Raw genomic sequence first — 21,166 nt, forward strand, 5'->3', positions numbered from 1 at the left:
CAGGCAGGCTGCCAAAAGAAATGAAATGCGCAAAGAAATACTGCCCAAATAAAAGAACAGAATAAAACTACAGAAAAAGAACTAAACAAAATGGAGATAAGCAACCTCCATTTAGATGAAGAGTTCAAAACACTGGTTAGTATACAGATGCTCAAGGAACTCATTTGGTACTTCATCAGCATAAAAAAGACCCAGGCAGAAATAAAGGTTACACTAAGTGAAATAAAGAAAAATATACAAGAAACCAACAGTGAAGTGGATGAAGCCAAGAATCAAATCAATGATTTGGAATGTAAGGAAGAAAAAAGCATTCAATCAGAAAAGCAAAAAGAAAAAAAGAATAAAAAAAATAAAAACAAGAATAGGTTAAGGAGCCTCTAGGACAACTTCAAATGTACCAACATTCAAATCATAGTGGTGCCAAAATAGAAAGAGCAAGAAATTGAAAACTTATTTTTAAAAATAATTAATAAAAACTTCCCCAACTTGGTGAAGGAAATAGATATAGAGGTCCAGGAAGCACAGAGTCCCAAACAAGATGGTCCCAAAGAGGATCACACCAAGACACATCATAATTAAAATGACAAAGGTTAAAGATAAAGAGAGAATCTTAAAGGGAGCAAGAGAAATGCAAACAGTAACCTACAAAGGTGTTCCCATAAGACTGTCAGCTGATTTCTCAAAAGAAACTTTGCAGGCGAGAAGTATTCAAAGTGACCAAAAAGCAAGGACCTACATCCAAGATTACTCTATCCACCAAAACTATCATTTAGAATGGAAGGACAGATAATGTGCTTCCCAGACAAGATAAAGCTAAAGGAGTTCACCATCACCAAGCCCTTATTATATGAAATGTTAAAGGAACTTGTTTTAGAAAAAGATCAAATCTATGAACATTAAAATGGCAATAAATTCACAACTATCAACAATTAAATCTAAAAAACAAATTAAGCAAACAAGCAGAACAGAAACAGAATCATAGATATGGAAATCATTTGGAGGGTAACAAGTTGGGAGGGGGAAGGAGGAGAATGGGGGAAAAGGTGCAGGGAGTAAGTATAAACTGGTAGGTACAGACAGGTAGAGTAGCCAAAGAACTTATATGCATGACCCAGGGACATGGACTTGGGCGAGGGGGGGATTGCTGGAGGGAATGGGGGGTACTGGGTGGAGTAGGGCAAAGTGGGAAAAATTGGGACAACATATTAGCATAATCAAGAAAATATATTCAACAAAAGAAAGATGTGTTTTATATATAGATCACTCCATTTTATCTAGTACTAGGTCAAACTAAAGTCCAAGACAAAATCTCCTCTATTTCCACTAAAGCTCAAGCCACCCAAGTATTAATAAGGGTGAGAAGAAAAAAAATGAAAGAATTTAAGTGCTTAACTTGCTTCTCTCTAAAAGAAGCAGTTACTGGGATACAGAAAAAGAACTTCCTGGGAAATAGTAACTACTACTGTTTTAAACCCTCCCTTCTAATGTATAATTCTGCACATATATGCATTTGTAAAATATAAACTATAATATGAATAAACAGTTTCAATAAAGGTAAACAATATGCCTTGAAAGGAAATAATCATGAGTATCTGAAGGAAGGTTATTCCAGACACAATCATGAAAGATCTACGACAGGCTGCCTCATTAAATATGTATTTTCTTACGTAGTAATTTTCTTTTTTTTTTTAATCCTTACCGGAGGGTATGCTGATTTTAGATAGAGGGGGAGGGAGGGAGAGAGAAAGGGAGAGATACATCCATATGAGAGAAATATCAATCAGTTGCCTCCCATATGCACCTGACAGGGACTGAACCCACTACCCAGGCATGTATCCTGACCAGGAATCAAACCTGCGACCTTTGATTTAATGGGAGGATGCTCTAACCAACTGAGCCACACACCCACCAGGGCAGTAATAATTTTCTTGAATTGCTGCTCAGAGTATTTTAATTCTGTTCAAAGAATATTACATGCAAAATGAAGTACACAATGCAAAGCAAAAACCATCTGTTGTAAACATTTAAATGCTAGGATAATTTCAAGATCAAATGACTGATTTTATTTTTCTATATAATTACAAACTCTTCTTCCTAAACCACTAGGGGGCTCTCCCTGTAGTAAAGATATTAAATTCAGACTATCTTAAGGATGATTCATGGTCACAATTGGGGACATCATACAAAGGGAAAAATCGCCAAGCCAACTGCAATAAATTTGCAAATAAAATTTTCATCACAGTAAGTGCTTGCTTGCTCTATGGGAAAATACTCAACAGTGTAATTTTTTTAAATGCAGATATCTGTAGCAAGGTAACTTTTATATTGAATTAACTTAAGCCTTATATCATTCTTCCACTCTTCTAAGCTGTCAACACCCTGCTAACACGGTAAAATCCATACTTTTATGTTTCTACCCTGTCAATACCCCAAACCAAAGAAGAAACGTAGGGTGAAACTCCCATATAAATTTTACAAAAAAGGACTACTCCACACAACCATATCAAAACACAGTTTTGATCCCTAACCCTGAAACCATGTAATATTTGTGGTTTTGTTTTTATAAGTTACCAATCTGTTTCTAAGCAAAGCCCATCCTACAGTAGTTGTTGATTATTAATTGTGCTTGAAAGATAATCCAAATATCGGAGGCCTCTAAGCTATGGCAAACAGGCAATTCTAGCATTAGCTAAATAATTTATATGTGGCATGGGCTGCATGTCCTTTCAGCTGCTCCTAGTTAATCTATTACAACAAAGATGGTCATTAACTTTGGGGTAACAAGGTGAGCAGAACATTTTTTCTGTTAAAATAAACAGAAAAATTCAAGTTTCAACTTTTCTCAAGTCTTTATTTCACGTGACTTAAAAATTCCTTCATTAAAACATCCCCTGGATCCATTTGTATCTTGATAAAAATATATTTTCCAGCAGATAATTTACAAGCATCTACGATGGTTGGTTTTAATTTCGTATCTTGGGAATTTAATGCTGATGACATTCATGCTCTAAGAATGACCTTACCTATCTGATTTGTATGCTGAAAAGACAAAGAAAAGATAGTTAAGGGGTATAGAAAAGATCGCACTCTTGTTTTTTCATATGTAAGAGCACAAACTCCCTGGTTACAGGAATAGATTCTAAACAGATCAACAAATAACAACATTACTAGGTAAAATACAAGGACTTGGGCCTGACCTGAAATAACAATAAAAGGCCAGTAAGCCCTTGCTGGATGGCTTAATTAGTTGGAGCATCATCACATGCACCATAAGGCTATGGGTTTAGTTACCAGTCAGGGCACATACCTAGGTTGAGAGTTTGCCCTCATCAGGGTGCATATCGAGGGCAACCGATCACCAATGTTTGTCTCTCACATCAATGTTTCTCTTTCCCTTCCTCCCTCTGAAGTCAGTGAACATATCCTCGGGTGAGGATTTAAAAAAAGGCCAATAAAATCCAACATAAAACACACTCGCCAAAATTTTCTCTTCATCACCAGCATGGTGTCATTATCAAAATAATCATATTGAGGGCAAATAATACATTCTAACTGCAACTAAAACTGCAACTTCAAACCACAGGCCCAAGTATAAACCATCTCTGTCTATGACACTGATCTAGCACCAAACAGATGAGAGACCGAAACAAAGGACTCAAAGTACAGCTACAATGGAATTCTTAAAATAAAACTATATAGATGATAACAATGCAAAGAAAAAATAATGAAATCAGCCATCAAGGCTTTTAGTAACTAAATGCATAATTTTGCTACTCCCCCTAAGCCATAAAGACTTACAAGATAATGAAAATAAATAGTTTCAAAATTCCACCCTTTAAAAAATTATTTCATTAATCTGTATTTTTTGGAGCTTTGACAAGACACTATCACCATAAACTATAGATAAATATATTATTAGTTTTCTCTTCTACTCTCAGGCCTCAAACGTCAGTATTAAATAACTTTTTAAACAAACCCAGTGATCAGGTATGTGACCATACACCTGGCCATGTAATTACCTTCATGTCATAGCCATATGTCTCCCGAATGTCTTCATCAGAATCTGTTTCTTCATCATCATAATCCATTGTTTGTCGAGGGGAAGAAGATACGCTGCTTACCATCCGGTTAAAAGCAGACTGCTGGAAACTAGGTAAGTGTCCCTAAACAACATTTCCAGGATGAACAGAGAGACACACTAAATAAACATGGGTACTATGTGATTGTGACTACCAAAGTGTAATGAACGTGCAAAGTGGCTAGCTAACAGAGTTTACCAGTTAGTACAGATCGAATTTTTGCCTATGATACTAAGGTCTACCTGAATGATACATCCAGATAATTTTTAACTAAAATGAGCTACGTATATATCCAAAGAAAATCCTATGGGTGTATGCAGAATGAAGGTGTTATGAATAATATAGTTGCTGGCAGCTTACTGTTGTCTTCCTAGTCAACTGCTATGATAGATTTGATTTACTATTTACACACTGACAAATAATATCTTATGAAATATAAAAAGAAAGAAAATGCTAAACTTACCTGTAAGTCTGGATTGGCAGCTGCTTTTTGAAGTTCTGCACTGATGATCTTTTCAGTTTTTTCTCGAGCCGCCTGCTCTACCATACGCTGGCTCAACACAGACAGTTTGGCCAGGGCAGAAGACAGTTCATCTGTGGCTAGGGCCTGCCGTGCTCTATCCTGCCAACTCATAGCACGTTCTGTCAAACACTGTAGGGCCTCTCCTTCAGGCAACCGTACAGGCAACTTCTGAAGGGATACTAGGAGTGACAGAATAGTCTCTAGCCTTGGCCTTCGAGACCGCATACAAAGAGGGCAAAGAAATTTTACTTCTTTAGCCTGCCAGCTAGACCCTTTTTTCTGGGAACATGACTTAGGTAGGGGAACACAGCTGTTATGGAACCAGTCTTTGCAGAGCTCACACTGCAGCATAAACCCACTAGCTGTCTTGCGGCAAACGCAAAATTTCACTTCTTCTATGCGGTCCACCATTGTCATCTTAGCTAGGTTGGCTGCTCTGAGGGAATGCATTGCTTCAATCTCTTTTTGCTCCCGTTCTTTGAAAACTGCCACCTGTACACAACAAACATTTAATAGAAAGGAGTCACTGAAAAATATTCCAAAAGTATCAAATCCTCAAGGCTAAGGGATCACCTACAAGTATGGCCTCATTATGACAAAACATTTTCCTCTCAAAAAAATCAGTTGTCAATCATTTCCTAAAATGTGGGGCAGTCCTGACAGTTTCCACACAAACATTTGTTGTCTGTAAAATGGGCAAAGAGCTACCATATTTGACAATTTATCAGTACGGTACTTTGAATCCTTCCATAGGCTCAGTAAATAATATGCCTTGAAATCAAGCACCCTGAATATGAAGCCTGGCTCTTGTACTTACGTATTGTTGATCTGGTGCACAAGTTTTCTGAATCTCAGTTTTCTGGAAAATGAGGATACCACCAACCTCATTTTGTTGTTTTTATTTTAAGGATTAAATGAGATAACACATCAAAATGCCTACCTTGGTGCTTGGCACAAGGTAAACCCTCAATAAATACTAGTTCCCCATCCCCTTGTAATTCATCCCTTAGGAAGAAGTTCCATACAAATCACTTTTTATTTCTTTTTAGAAGGCCTCTCCAACTTATGTAGAAGTAGAATAGCACAGCCCGATGGCCAATTATAACAAGATTTTACGTAGCTCATTTCAAAAAAGTAAACAGAAATAAATAAAACTTAATTATCATGAATACTGACAGATTTTAAAAACTCTTTCATAACTCTGAAGCAATTTTGAAATGATTTCCTTTTCCACTTGTATGGCAAGACTGCCCTGTTAGGCAGGTTCCTTAATAAGAAATCATTTCCACTAGCCTCAAAACAGGATCATTTGCTAACAATATTGTAACAAAACTGTAAAACCTAGTACCGAGTAAGTACCTGAAATATTGGGGTAAACACTTTGTCTAACCACTATGCTCTACAGCTGAAACTAACATAAAATAATGTTGAATTCAAACTGTAATTGAAAAATAAAATTTAAAAAACCCTAAAAGCAAAAACCAGAAATCATCTGTAGGCAGAAACAGCCATACGAAATCCTTACGATATTATATATTGGAGCAGCAATTTGAAACTCCTTACTATTACATATTGCACAATAAACTCATTTTTATTTTCTATTTCTTCAGGCTCCTAGTGTTCTTAACACATTGCTCCTTCTTTGCAAAAAAACAAAACAAAACAAAACAAAACAAAAAACAGTAATTCTAATTGGCTACAAATATTTTATTGAGCACTCATTATACTATTGAATGCTACTAAGTGAAGGGAGATATTTTAAACAGCAGCTGGTATCAGTAAACTGATATAGTTCCTATGAAAAGCACATTAATATTAAGTGTCACAAAATATTATTAAATTCTAACCCAGTAATCCCATTCCTAAGAGTCAAGTGAAGGAAAATATCTTGAAAAACAAAAACGCTATGCAAGGAAGTTCACTTTATTAGTATCCATAATAGTGAACACTTAATAACCAAATGGTTCAATATCAGAAAAATGTTCAGCAAATTATTGACAATTTGACAGAATATTAGACCACTATTAAAACAACAAAAAACAGATAAATGGAAAAGAATTCTAGGAAGAGAACAGAATAATAAACTTTTTTGTATACTTTGGTTATAAATATTTTTAAAATCTATGAAATATATATAACCATAAAGCCAAAAAAAAGTATATAGAAATTTTAAAAGTTAAGAACACAAGAACAGTGAATGTGCTACTATCATCACAAAATTTTGTATTCTTAATGCAAAGTTAAGATGCATATCATAGCTTCTTACCACCATGGCTGTATCTCTGGTTTCCTCCAATCCTTCCTCCAGATCAGTCAGAGGCTCAAGGTCCAGATCCTTTTCTTTTTCTTTTTCCATTAGTTCTTTTACTTTTTTCCTTCTGTTTTTACCACTCCCATATATACCAATGTCAGTTCGGGGACTCAGTACCTACAAAAATAAAACCAAACATTGAGCTCTGGTTAAAAAAAAACTTAGAATTAAAAATACTAAAAAAGAAGCATTTATTGACTGCTCACCAAGTCCTAGGCACTGTCTTAAGGACTTTACACACATTATCTAATTCAATTTTCATAACAACTCTCTGAAATAGACAGTATCATCTGTATTTTACAAACAAGGGAAACTGAGGCTCAGAAAGGAAACAACTTGACCAAGGATACAGGGTTAGTAATTAGGAAGCCAATCTTCAAACATAAAACTAACTTACTATGTTTAAATGCTCAAGATGAGTAGGGTAATGTGTATTTAATTTATGCTACTGAGAAATAAGATCTTTCAGCGATGGAGTTTATTAACGAGAGAGACAAAATCCAGGCTGACTGTTTTTTTCTGAACACAGCACAGCATGAACCAGAAATAAGTCTGTCATAGGCTCTAAATTTCTGGTCAGCATTTAAGGTTTTAGTTATTTATTTTTCGAGAGAGGGAAAGGAAGACAGAATGAGAGGGAGAGAAACGTCAGTATGAGAAAACATCCATTGGTCGCCTCTTGTACACACCTCTGGCAAGGACCAAACCCACAACCCACGCATGTTCACTGACTGAGAATCAAGCCAGTGACCTTCAGCTTTGTGGGATGATGCCCAACTGAGCCATACCAGTAAGAGCTCTGGTCAACATTTGATATTACCTAACAGGAATCTCTTGTACAACCATAACAAGATAAAATGAAAACAATTCTCACCAATAATACTACCTATAGGTGTTAAATAATCAACTTCTGATGAAGGTGTTAAACTACTCTTTACCTGTAACAATGTATGGCTAGAATTCTTCTTAAGAAAGGTCCGCCCGGTCCGTTCCCTCCATGCCCGTGCTGCCGCTACTTGTGATTCTACTTGGGGCAATGCATCAAGACGCACAGGAATAGGGCGCCCTTTAGCAGACAGGCTCTCCAGCTGCTCCAAGTAAGCATAGTTGCTGCCACTCTGAAAAACAAAAGTACATTATCACACAATTTGCATTCACTTATGAAATGTAGCAATATATTGTCAAAGACCTTACAAACAGTTTAGAGTGATTTTTCTATTAAATATTATTCTTTAAACCTCATTATATCTCTTGAATTAATATAGCTACCAATGTTCTCTTTAAAAAGTTTGTGAAAGACCTTGGCCAGGTAGCTCAGTTGGTCAGAGTGTCATCCTGATACATCAAGGTTACAGGTTCAATCCTCCATCAGGGCACATACAAAAACCAACCAATGAATGCACACATAGGTGGAATAACAAATCACTGTTTCTGTTTCTCTCTCCCTCCCTTCCTCTCTCTCTAAAAATAAAATCAATAAACTATCTTTTAAAAAAGTGTGCAAATACAATATACAGATGTACTGAATTATATATGCCTGAAAATAATGTGTTATTAACCAAAGTCACCCCAATAAATTTTAAGTTTGTGTAAATTCATGTTATCAAAGATTTTAATTTTATTGATTAATGAGGGAACCAGTAAGATATAAAAACCAGTTCAAAGGACAATATATAGAACAGATATATAGATATCTATATCTATATCTATATCTATCTATCTATATATATATATGCTTAGAAATAAGGAAACAAATTTGCTAATGGGTGGAAACAGGTATTTAATATCATACAGGACAATGTAAAGAATAGGCATATATAACTTCCATCAACATAGAGGTATAGGCAGACGCACTTCACCTCCTTGCACAACCATATGAAGGATTACAACTAACTTCAAAACAAACAAAAAAACCCAGAACTGCCAGAAAATTGAATTGTATGAAAGTCCGATAACCAAAGATTTAAAGAAGACATATTCATCTAGATGGGTAGGAGGGACACAGCCGGGGAGCCAGGTGGAGAGGATGCGGTGTGGCAGTGGTGAGGTGGGGGAGACCACACGGAATGGGCCATCCCGCAGGGTACCTGAGGAGCGAGCCCCAGGTCAGACTGCACTGCCCAAGGTTCCAGCAACAGGAAAATAAAGCCTCATAACTCCTGGCTATAAAAACCAGGAGAGGTTGGGACAGCAGAAGAACTGCTGGTCTCTCAGGAGAATCAATTTGAAGGGCCCACAGGGTCCTAGAATGTATGCAAACCCACCCACTCTGGAAATCACCACCAGGGTAACAGTTATGTAAATGACTGGAAGCAGGGTGAGTGCCAAACAAGTCTCCTGAAGTCAAGCAGTGGCACTGGGCCCTCTCTGTCCCATACCCCCACATACAGAGCCACAAAGCAATGAAGTGGGGCTGCCTCACCCTGGCATTTACCTAAGGCTCCACCCTACACAATGTAATATAGGTGCACCAAGACAGGGAGTCAAAGCAGCTCTACCTAATACACAGAAACAAACATATGGAGGCTGCCAAATTGCGGAGACAAAGAAATATGGCTCAAATGAAAGAACAGAACAAAACCCCAGTAAAAGAACTAAGCGAAACAGAGATAGCAAGCTATTAGGCAGAGTTTAAAATACTGGTGATAAGGATGCTTAGAAATCTCATTGAGTATGACAAAAGTATAAGGGAAGAAATGAAGACTATGCCAAGTGAAATAAAGAAAAATCCACAGGGAACCAACAGTGAAGGGAAGGAAGCTGGGGTTCAAATCAATGACTTGGAACATAAGGAAGAAATAAACAGTCAATCAGAGCAGAATGAAACAAGAATTCTAAAAAACAAGGAGAGACTACGATGACCCTGGGACATCTCCAAATGTGCCAACATCTTAATCATAGGGACGCCAGAAGAAGAGGAAGAGCAAAAAATTCTTTGCAGGCAAGAAGGGACTGGCAAGAAGTATTCAAAGTGATGAAAAGCAAGAACCTACAACCTAGACTACTCTACCCTGCAAAGCTATCACTTAGAATGGAAGGGCAGATAAAGTGCTTCCCAGACAAGGTAAAGGAATGCATCATCACCAAGCCCTTATATGAAATGTTAAAGGGACTTATTTAAGTCCCTTTAAGAAAAAGAAGAAGTTAAAAACTATGAACATTGAAATGACAACAAACTCATAACTTTCAACAACTGAACCTAAAAAACAAAGGAAAAACAAAAACAAACTAAGCAAACAACCAGAACAGTAAGAGAAGCATAGCTATAGAGACCATCTGGAGGGTTATCAGCAGTGGGGAGAGGGAAGGAGGAGAATGGGGGGAAAGGTACAGGGATTAAGATGCACAACCGGTAGGTACAAAACAAGCAGGGGGCTGTTAAGAATAGTACAGGAAATGGAGAAGTCCAAGAACTTATATACATGACCCATGGATATGAACTAAGGCGGGGATTGCTAGAGGGAAAGGGGGTACCAGGTAAAGGGAGTAAAGAGGGAAATACTGGGACAACTGTAATAGCATAATCAATAAAACATACTTTGAAAAAGAATAAGCATATATATACTTTACAAATGAGTAGCAAATTTGCTAATGGATGAAAACAGATGTTAATATCATATAGGGAATGGGATTATCTTTTCTACAGTTGGAAATGAATTGTTCCATATCCAAACACAAATTTAATTACTTTTCTATGAATATAATTCATCTGTAACACTATCATTTTAAAATAATTGATGGAGTTGTTAAATAGCTTTGTCAAAGAAAATCTAAGACACACAGTTCTAGAATCAGATATTCAGAGTCCACCAGACAATATCCATTATTCCACTGAAAAGACATCCAGTAATGTTTTTTGCCTGTTTCAAAGTCTTCCAGTTTTGTCCAACCACAAAGCAATGTTCTTTAGTTCTGATAATCACCTCCATTTTATGTTACATAAACATAGATGAGAATGGATATTTTCCTTCTAAGTCATAATGTTTCAGCATTTCGATGTAATGAAGTCATTGTATTCAGAACTTATATACTGCTTTAAATTCACTAAATAACTACATCATTACAGCAGGTGAGAGAGTTAACAAGTAATCCATTCCAGGGCCTTGGCAAGAACACCTGAACTGGGAGGGCAGCCTGTAGACATTAGTTCAGAGTGATACTTTAGGATTAATCTCCTAGCAAAAACATTAGCATTCCTATAATAAACTATATATATCCCCAGAATCATTTTTATTCAGAGGCTATAAAGGCATAGTATCAAGTGTTAAACACTGACAGTCCATTAAAAGGTTATTTGCCATGTATTAACTGACTTATCTGCCTATAAATTCATTTTGAAAGTACAGTAATACTGAAACATGTGGAAAAGTAAAAAGGCAAGAAACTTTTAAAAAAAGTAATAAAGTTCTAGCCCTAAAATAAGAATAAGCATCTAAATGAAAGAGAAGAGAAAGCTCAGACACAGATAGGGTCAAGAAATACTGTATTTATGGGAGTAAAGGACAGAAAACTGTACTTGAACAATGATTAAAATAAAATTAGGAAAAAAAAAAGAAATACTGTATTTACTACTAATCCCTCTTGTATCCAACTATAGCCATTTGACTACAGAATACATTCTGGCTAAGCCTAGAGAGAGCCTGCCCTCAAGCTATGTATCCTAAGGAAGAGTCTGCCTTTAAACCGAAGCTGTCCACTTAAAGGCTCCAAGTCAGTCCTCCTGAAGGGAAGAGCTGGGTGTAGGAAAAATCCTTCAAAATTAGAGGGAATACAAGACAGCTACCTATACCTGCCAACTAAGTCCTTCAATAATAAATAAATAGCCAACTAAGGAATATGAGAAATTTGAGGACAATCAATTGCCTGAAGTAAGTCAAAGATGAAACAGAGGAGTTGTTCTGATTAAAAATAAAAAAACAAAAAACCCTGACTAGTGTGGCTCAGTGGATTCAGTGCCAGCCTGTGAATCAAAGGGTTGCTGGTTTGATCCTCAGTCAGGGCACATGCCTGGATTGTGGGACAGGCCCCCAGTTGGGAGTATACAAGAAGCAACCACACATTGATGTTTCTCTCCCTCTCTCCCTTTTCCTCTCTCTGGAAATAAATAAATAAAATCTTTAAATAACAATTGTTTTAAAAGAGATAATTTTATCAACAAAAAAACAGCACAGAAAGAGAGGCAGCTAAGCAGGTCCCAGAAAAAAGTCAACTGAAAAGAAAGTAAAAAAAAGAAGTCATTAGAACTTGCTTGACTCTCAGAATATGTTCTTTCTTGGTGCAGCAGTTCATATCCTGAGTACTGTAAATGCTGCTGATGGTTTTTATAATTCAGAAGAAATGTAGACAAGCATACTTTTATTTCTATCTAGCACTGATTTAATTTTGTCATCTTTTACAGCAAGGAGTCAATAGAAACAGTAATGTTTAATAAGTAATATTTATTTTGAATTACAAAATCAGATGGAAGAACAAGCAAATTTTAATAACTATAATTATTTTATTATGGTTATTCTAATTCTTAAAAATTAAGGGCTTAAATGATTCATCTGTGAAAAACCATTATCTGAATGATAAGAAGATTCAAAAGGCTCCTTACCTGAAGAGCTTCCACTTTAGCTGTCCATTCTCGAGCCTTCTGTAAGGCTTCTTTCAGGGACAGCACATTAGGTAGAAAAGCTGGAATGTTCTTAGCTTCATTCACAATGCTTTCTAAACTTGCCACACTGTGTCTTGGTCTAAAAATACACAAAAATAGGGCAGACACATGAGGAAAAGTCAAACTGCTAAAATATGTAGAGAATTTTCATACATTTGATTTCATTTAATTCTTACCACAATCCTGTAGGGAGGCAAAACAGCTATTATCTTTATTTCCATTTTATAGATAACTTTCAATTACTTTCCCCAAAGTCACTTAATGTAGTAAATGGCACACCTGAAATACTGATGTCTCAGATCCCATGCTCTTTTCACTACACTAAATTGCCTCTACTTGAGTTCTCCACAATATCTGAAATTGTCAGAGATGTGTATTAGATACAATGTAGAAAGCAATAGTCTAGAAATCAATTAATGTTGACAATGAACATTTAATTAAACTACAGTCATTAACACCTAGTTACACAAAGATGAATAAAAAAGACCTTTATCTTCAACTAATCAGAATACAAGATAAGCATGTACTGGAAATTAAGAACAAATTACTACAGGAGGCAATGACTAATTCTGCCTAGGGAGACTGAGCAGGGCTTTGAGCCAGGCCTTACAAATAGGTGATTTTGTCAAGTGAAAGGTTAAAGGGAAAAAATAGGAATACAATGGACAAAGAGAAACACATGAAAATAAGTTGGTAGTCTAGTTTAAGATAAGGGATGGTATGAAGATTGGGGGAGGAAGTAAAAGAAAGAGCATGAAATAGGGGGATTTGGCAGGAAAGAAAAACGTAAATCTATTAAGAGGTGTTGAGAGCCCTGCATTTCACTATGTCAACAATGGGAAGCTGCTTAGGATGGGAAAAGTTTTGTCACCATCCATGAATCCTATGTGGTAGGCACTGTGCTAGGTCCCAGAGATTATTAATGTGCAAGAGTAACAGCATCCTTGCCTTATAAAATATTTTAATCTTGTGGAGGAGGGGCTTATTAATAAGGAGTTAGATGCACTGTAAGTGTAATAACAGAGGAAAATAAAGATGCTATCAGGTTATATACTAGGAGGACCTAATTCACTTGACCGGTGAAAAACGATTAGCTCAGAAAAGCTGAGGCCAGAGAAAGGGTAGGGGTAGTGGAGGTGCTCCACAGGGAAAGAGCAGAGATGAAAGCTGTTCCATAGGAAAACAAATGGTGTAAAAAGTCCAGAGATATGCAAGAACATGGTATGTTTGAGGAACCGATGGTGGGAGGCAGGTGTGATCACTGTGTTAGAATGCAAGAGGAAGAATGTCAAGGGATAAGGGGAGCTATTTAAGCAAGGGGCTAGATTACAGCTTGGCCTTATAAATCAGGTCAAGGAATCGGAACTTCATCCCAAGTGGAATGGTAAACAGTGAAGGGTTTTAAACAAGGGAGTCAAAGTCACACCTGTATTTTAAGAAAATAACAGTTGCAGTGCAGAGAGTGGATAAGAGAGGTGAGCTTAGAGAAGGGACCTGTTGCTATGATCCATGATCAGCAATGACAGCAACCACCACCCCCCCAAGCAAAATAAGAATGAAAGTGAGAAACAAAGGAAATAGAATCAATATGACTTGATAGTTAACTGAGTTCGATGGTAAAAATATAGAAAGCAGGGGTCAAAGTTAGTTTCCAAAATACTGGCTTGTTCAAATGAATGAAAGATGGTATAATTCAAAGAAAAAAAGAACAAAGGAAGAAATTATGGAAAGGAATTAATGGGTCCAATTTTGGATATGGGCATTTGAGGGGTATCCAATGGAATTATCTAATAGGCAGATGGTATATATGAGGAAAAAAGCTACTATGTTATAGACAAAAAACTGGAATTAATTGGTAGAAAGATGGCAAATGGAGCCAAGAAGTTAGGTAAAATTTCCAGGGAGATGTACAAAGTGAGAAAAGGAGCAGTTTAGGACAGAATACTGAGAAAAGCCATTGTTTAAGTACAGAGAGAAGCCCAAAGGCAAAGGAGGAGGATACCAAGAAAAAAATGGTCAGTAGTTAACCAATACTGAGAGAGGAAGAATACTAAAAATGTATTTCAGAAAGGTAACTTTGATAGGAATTAGAAAAGGGAAGACTGTACTTCCCATCATTCCCATCACTCCCTACTTCTTCACCAATTTTATTTTCTTCATGACACTAAGTATCTAAAATTCATTCATTCCTTCACTATTCAACTGTCTCTCCCCTCTAGAATGTTGGCTCTATTTTAGAGCAGGGACCTTGTGTGTCTTTTCCCCCAACTATCTCCAAAGCATTTAACATTAGTGCCTGGCATGTATGTAGTAGGTACTCTGTAAATACTTATCGAATTGAGAAGATCAAGGGAAAATATAAGAGTACTGTAACTAGGTCAGTGACAATGAAGTTGAAGAGAAAGATATGAAAGACATTTTGGAGGGAAGAAGAAAGTTTTCAAACATTACTACCAACAGTTTTCTTTCATTAGACTATAAGCAGATGCATCAGATATACCAAATCATAGTTTTACATTCCAAAGTTATTTAGCTTTTTCCATTTAATATTCTCCTGCCTCCTGGAAGTCCCATGAATCTGAAGACACAGAGTAATCTGAATGTTTTGGATAAGAAGAGCTGTAAATAAATATAGTTGCTATGTTCCATAACATCTGAAGAGCAAAATATCTAGTAAATGTGGAGCCTTTTTTGGCTGAGCAGAACTGTTAATTAAATCATCTAAGACCTCTTTTCAAATCCATTCAAAATAACTGGCTGACAAAGTAGTTAAGTACATGAAGAATTTGAATGTAGTGGAAAAGACTTTAAATTTGAGCTGTTATTTAATAACTATGCGATCTCTCTAAGCATCCCAGTTTCCTCATCCTCACAACAGAAATTATATAAATATTATCTTAGCTGCTGAAAAGACTTTTATAAAGAACATTACAGTCAAAACAGTTGATATAGAGTCAAATATGCTATATTTAAATCTCACAAAGAAACGGGGTGTTATGCTAATGTGACTACTTAACATTCTTATGCCTGATTCTTATCTCTCACTACTTTCCTGCATACATCTTACACTCCAAAAAAGCCCATTTAACTTTTGTCACATGAACACTCCTTATATACCTTAAACTTATTAGCTAATGACATCTCTCTTGCCTCCCCTTCCACTTCAATCCTACTCATTTTTCAAGGCTCTAAGTTCTTACATTTCTCTCAAGATTCTCTTCTGACCATCCAAGCTAACAACGATCTCTCCTCTTCTGAATTCCTATAGTACTTTTCTGCACCCCTCAGTTAATAACGTAACTGCAATGAACTTCATAGTTCTCAGCTCCTAACTATAATATCAGCAATGGGAGGCTCTAAACAAAACACTATTTTGTATCATATAAGTACTAACAAAGTACTCTGCACACAATATATAGAACTGTCTATATGTAGAATCATTTGATAACATGGTGCTTGGTCAGAAAAGGTGTAAAATATTTAATTAAATATTTAATGAAATAGACCCTGTGTACCTCTTCCCATTCTACTATCTTACTTAGTTATTAAAAAGGCAACAGTCACCAATATATGTGTTCACCTTGCCTGTAGGCAGACCTTAGCCTTTTCTTCCCATCGCTCAGAGACTGTAAGGAGCTCCTGTAGTTCAGCCATTGCTTTCTCCACAGCATGGTGAGGAGCCAACCCCACCCCAGAGTCTATCAATTTCTTCATGACATCCAAAGTGACTTGCTGTGGGTCTGATAGAGTCAATCTTACTTCATCCAACCATCGAGCCTGCTGTAGCTCTTGCTTTAGTCGGGCTAATTCAGGTAACTCCACATAAAGACTAGAGCCCATGTCTATCAACATCTGGAGTTTAGAAGAATCTGGGGTTTCATCCATCATGGCCTCTTGAGCACGTTCATGAAACTCTTCCACATCATCCAGCAGATTCTTAAAAAGTCAAAAAAAATAAAAATAAATTTAAATGATAAAAAATGAGTATATAATAAACATATTTCATAGGCAATAGAATAGACATAGTTTTTAAAAATATGTTTATTGATTTTAGAGAGAGATGAAAGCGAGGGAGAGAAAGATCCATGTGAGAGAGAAAGATCTACGTGAGAGAGAAACAATGACTGGTGGTCTCCCTTATACACCCTAAGGATCAAACCTGCAACCTAAGTATGTGCCCTGACCGGGAATCGAATCCCCAACCTTTTTGTGTACAGTATGATGTTCCAACCAACTGAGCCACACTGACCAAGGCAAATACACATAATTTTGATAGGCAATATTATCAAATTCTATACCATCTATTAATCTCACCATCATAGCACCAAATAGATATGAGAGTTAAGGGCATAAATATGCTTCTCTATAATCACCTACCTAGTCCTACTTTTAAAATATGATTCATTTAAAAATATGTAATGACTTCTGACTTAGATGTAGGCACTGTTCTAGGCACACAGCATTAAACAAAACAAAGTCCTTGTCTTCAAGAATATACATTTCAATATATGTGGCCAGTCACTGAACACACGAAAAAACTGACACGAATGTCAGTTTTTTAAGCACTATGAAAATAAAATAGGGCAACACAATAGAGAATGGACAAAAGTGCAGCATATTACTTTGCAATGGTCATCTAAAAGACCGATGAACCAAAACAAAAATGAGAAGGTAAATGTGGGAACCTTATGAACAGCTAGGAATAGAGCAATTCAGACAGGGCAAGTAATAATTGCAAAAGTTTTGAAACAGAAATGAACCTGGTGTCTTGTTCCAAAGTGGATGATAGGGAACAAAGTAGATGAAGAGTATGACAAGACCACCAAAATAGAATGTATTTATTAAAAATTGTGTTATTTATTCTTATATATTTAAACTTCAGTCTCCTTCAAAGCACTCTCTATTTGATGCAATACACCCATCTAGAAGTTTTTTCCACTGCTCAAAATAGTTTTTGAACTTGTCAATTTTGATGCCTTTTAGTGCTTCTGCCATTTTTGAGTCACCTCTTCCACACTGGCAAAGCATTTCCTTTGATAACTTTTTCATCCGGGTAAACAAAAACAAAGGCACTCAGGGTGAGATGGGTGAATAGGAAGGGTGGGGTATAGAGGTCACACCATTTTTGCCCAAAAACTGCTGATCACAGTGCAGTGTGGGCTGATGCACTCATGAATCACCCATCATGAAATGGGTAAAGGAGTTGAAAGAATCTTCAAAACAAAATTTACGGAGGCCTAACACAGCCTCTCACAACAACAGCTGGTACACTGATATAGATGGATTCCCAGAACATTCACCTAGTGGGGGAAGCCTATACTACACTAAAAGGGGCCTGTACTCAAGAACATAATTCTGTTTTTTGGAGGGGTCACCCCTCATAAATGTAGTTGACAGTTCATCAGTAGTGGGAGCAGAGAGCAAACCCCAGAGAGCCTGAAGCAGCCCCACATGCTGCCAACCTAGTTGCCATCACACCCAGGGAACAACTGCCACAGCCAGCCCAAGTCACGATCACCAAAACCATGAGCAGTGAGGCCGAGACCCAGTAGCTGCCTACTGCCCCCACCCTTGTTGCCCACCCCCAACACCAAACACAGTACCACAGGGAGTAGTGACCCATGCAGCCTCATATCAGCAGTGCCTGCTAGAGGGGACAAGAAAGTCATCCCAATAGGTTTTGGGAAGAGTAAAATGGTTCATTGTAAGAAATGGATACAGTTTCATCAACAGGAACACCACCAAGGAAGATGTATTTGTACACCAGACTGACATAAAAAAGAATAACCTTAGGAAGTACCTTTGCAGTATAGGAGATGGAGAGATGTGGAGTTTGAAGGAAAAGGTGCAAAGACAGCAAATGTCACAGGCCCTGGTGGAGTTCCAGTGCAAGGCAATAAATATGAAGCAGACCACAATAGATACATGCTATCTATATTGTAAGGGTTCTCCTCCTAATTACCAGCACAATTACCAGAATAATGAGAGTGGGGAAAATAATGAGGAGTGGGAGAGTGCTCCTGAAGGCCAGGCCTAACATTGCTGGCCCTACTGCAGAGACCCTATGGGCAATGACCACAGTATTCCAATCCTCCTGTGCAGGGAGAAATGATGGAGGGTGCTGACAATCGGTGCAAGAGAACAAGGTACACCAGTGAGACAGAGTATGTGTCAGGGCTATAGATCACAATTTCACAGGGGCCCTCCTTGCCAAAGACAGCCTAGAGAGGACAGCAATGCAGAAGATAAGGAAAATCAAGGAGCTGAGACCCTAGGTCAGCAGCCACCTCATCGTTGGTGTTGCTACAATTTCAATTACTGACACAGACACCCAGTAAACCCTAAACCACAAGATGGCAAAAAGACAAAAGGAGCTAATCTACCAGCTGAGAATTTGTCTGCTCCTGTGGCTGAGCAGGGTGGGGCTGAGTAAATGCCAGCTTACCATCTTTACCATCATTCCATTTAGTCATCCAACAAGAAGAATGATTATGAAATCCCAGCAATAAGAAATGAACACAAGATTGGAGCTGAAGTCCTTGGTGCTGACTTCTGCCCATTGACCAGATAACTAGAACTATCTGCATTAACTATGCACATGGAGTTTTCATTATTTTTAGCTAAAGACATCTCTTTTTGGTAATGACAAATGTTTTGTATGTGTGCTTTTTTTAAATAAGCCTGATTTTTCTCAATGCACCTTTGAAGGTTTTTAAATTGTTTTATATCTGGTCAAGTTGAGATTTTTAAGAACCTCACTTTTAATTTGCAATAAAAGTTTATGCCTTGATTTCTGCAAAATTAATAAACTGCAAGCACCTGTTAATAAGGTCTTTAAAAACAAGAAAATAAATATAGTTGAAGAATAAGCAGAAGTTAGATGATGAGTTTACATTTTATTCTAATAGTTTTAGGGAACGACTGCAGGATTTTAACCAAGGGGGAGTGATATAATTTAATTTATATTTTACATGATCACTCTGGCTACTAATGTCAGGAACCAGAGTAGAAGAAAGACCAGTTAAGAGGCTGATTGCATTAATCTAAATGACAGATTCTAATGGTTTAGAGCATAGTTTAAGCAATGGAGTTGATGACAAATGGTTTACTTTGGCATACATTTTAGAGATAATCGCATTTCTTTAGAAACTGAATGTAGAGTACAAGAGAAATAAAGAAATCAAGGATTTTGATTCATTAGAAGGCTTTTAAGAAGCCTTTTATTCTGTAGAAAAGAATGGCAGTTAGAGCTGGAGATTGGAACTTGATAGTATATAGGTAATATTTAATGTCTCTGGACAAATAAACCATTAGGACCAAGAGTAAAAAAAATGGATCTGAGTACTCCTAATACACTCCACAATTAAAAGTCAAGACAAGGTCATGGTCCTTGGGCCTGGGTCTATTGAGCACAGCAGTCATAGCCAGTCACACTCTCCAATGGCACCAAGATGCCCATCACAGGTCTGGGCACCTGGAAGTTCCCTTTGAGCAAAGTGATGGAGGCTGTGAAGGTGCAAATGACCTTGGGTACCACCACATTGACTGCGCTTACATGTATCAGAACAAGAATAAAAGTGGGGTGGCCAACCAAAAGAAGCTCAAAGAGCAGGTAGTGAAACGAGAGGACCTCTTCATCAGCAGCAAGCTGTGGTCCTTGTACCATGAGAAAAGTCTGGTGAAGGGAGTCTGCCAGAAGATGCTCAGAGACCTGAAGCTGGACTATCTGGACCTTGACCTTATCCTTGACCCGATTCACTGGCCAGTTTCAAGCCCAGGAACAAATTTTTTCTGGTGGATGGGGAAAAGCAACGCGATTCCCTCTGATACCCATTTTTGGACACATGGGAGGCCATGAGAGAGCTGTTGGGTGAAGGGCTGATAAAAGCTATTGAAATCTCTAACTTCAACCATCTCCAAATCAAGATCTTCAACAAACCTGACTTAAAATACAAGCCAGATCAAGTGCCAACTGTAACTCACTCAGAAGTTAATCCAGTATTGCCACTCCAAAGGCATTGCGGTTAAGTGTCATTCTTGACAGGCCATGGGTCAAGCCTGAGGACCCTTCCCTACTGGAGGATCCCAGAATCAAAGCCACAGCTAACAAGTACGATAAAACCACAGCCCAGATTCTGATCCGGTTCCCCATGCTGAGGAATCTGGTCATGATCCCCAAGTCTACGACACATGAATGCATCACTAATGCACTTCAGGTCTTTGATTTCTAACTAAGCAGTGTGGATATGACTACTTTACTTGGCTATAGCAAGAACTAGAGGGTGCCATGGTGAGCTATGTCTCCCACAGGAATTATCCCTTCAATGAAGAGTTCTGAAGTGTGCCTCCTCTTTCCCAAGAGACCTCCAGCTGTCCTTCTTGACTTATTGCTCCTGTATGTAGTGGCAGGATAGCCACCTGCAGACAAATCAGCAAGGGCATGGCCAACCTTGCATTGGAAAAGATTACTAACTGTTCCGAAGAGCAGTCTGAGAAGATCAGAGGTCTCTTCCAGTTTTCTTTGCCTTTCTTGTCCAGTGGGGAAAGGACAATCTCAACACCCTTTTCGTTTTTTTTTTTAGCTTTTTATTTTAAAT

The 21,166-nt window shown here is 37.5% G+C and overlaps 1 protein-coding gene and 2 pseudogenes across 1 annotated transcript in view; 2 read left to right on the plus strand and 1 right to left on the minus strand.

The window, feature by feature from the left end:
• KDM5A (lysine demethylase 5A) overlaps nucleotides 1–21,166 on the minus strand; it is a 111,944-nt gene that overhangs the window by 19,165 nt on the left and 71,613 nt on the right. The window contains exons 19-24 of the mRNA XM_045830406.1: nucleotides 16,150–16,505; nucleotides 12,510–12,648; nucleotides 7,852–8,031; nucleotides 6,869–7,030; nucleotides 4,543–5,094; nucleotides 4,020–4,163 (exon numbers count right to left, since the gene is read on the minus strand). Of these exons, the coding sequence (XP_045686362.1) occupies nucleotides 4,020–4,163; nucleotides 4,543–5,094; nucleotides 6,869–7,030; nucleotides 7,852–8,031; nucleotides 12,510–12,648; nucleotides 16,150–16,505 (1,533 nt within the window). The remainder of the gene's footprint in view (nucleotides 1–4,019; nucleotides 4,164–4,542; nucleotides 5,095–6,868; nucleotides 7,031–7,851; nucleotides 8,032–12,509; nucleotides 12,649–16,149; nucleotides 16,506–21,166) is intronic.
• On the plus strand, nucleotides 18,095–19,002 carry LOC123813414 (annotated as a pseudogene).
• On the plus strand, nucleotides 20,021–20,848 carry LOC123813415 (annotated as a pseudogene).

This window comes from Phyllostomus hastatus, unplaced genomic scaffold (genome assembly GCF_019186645.2).
Source record: "Phyllostomus hastatus isolate PE091 unplaced genomic scaffold, TTU_PhHast_1.1 phas_contig_152, whole genome shotgun sequence".
NCBI lineage: Eukaryota > Metazoa > Chordata > Mammalia > Chiroptera > Phyllostomidae > Phyllostomus > Phyllostomus hastatus.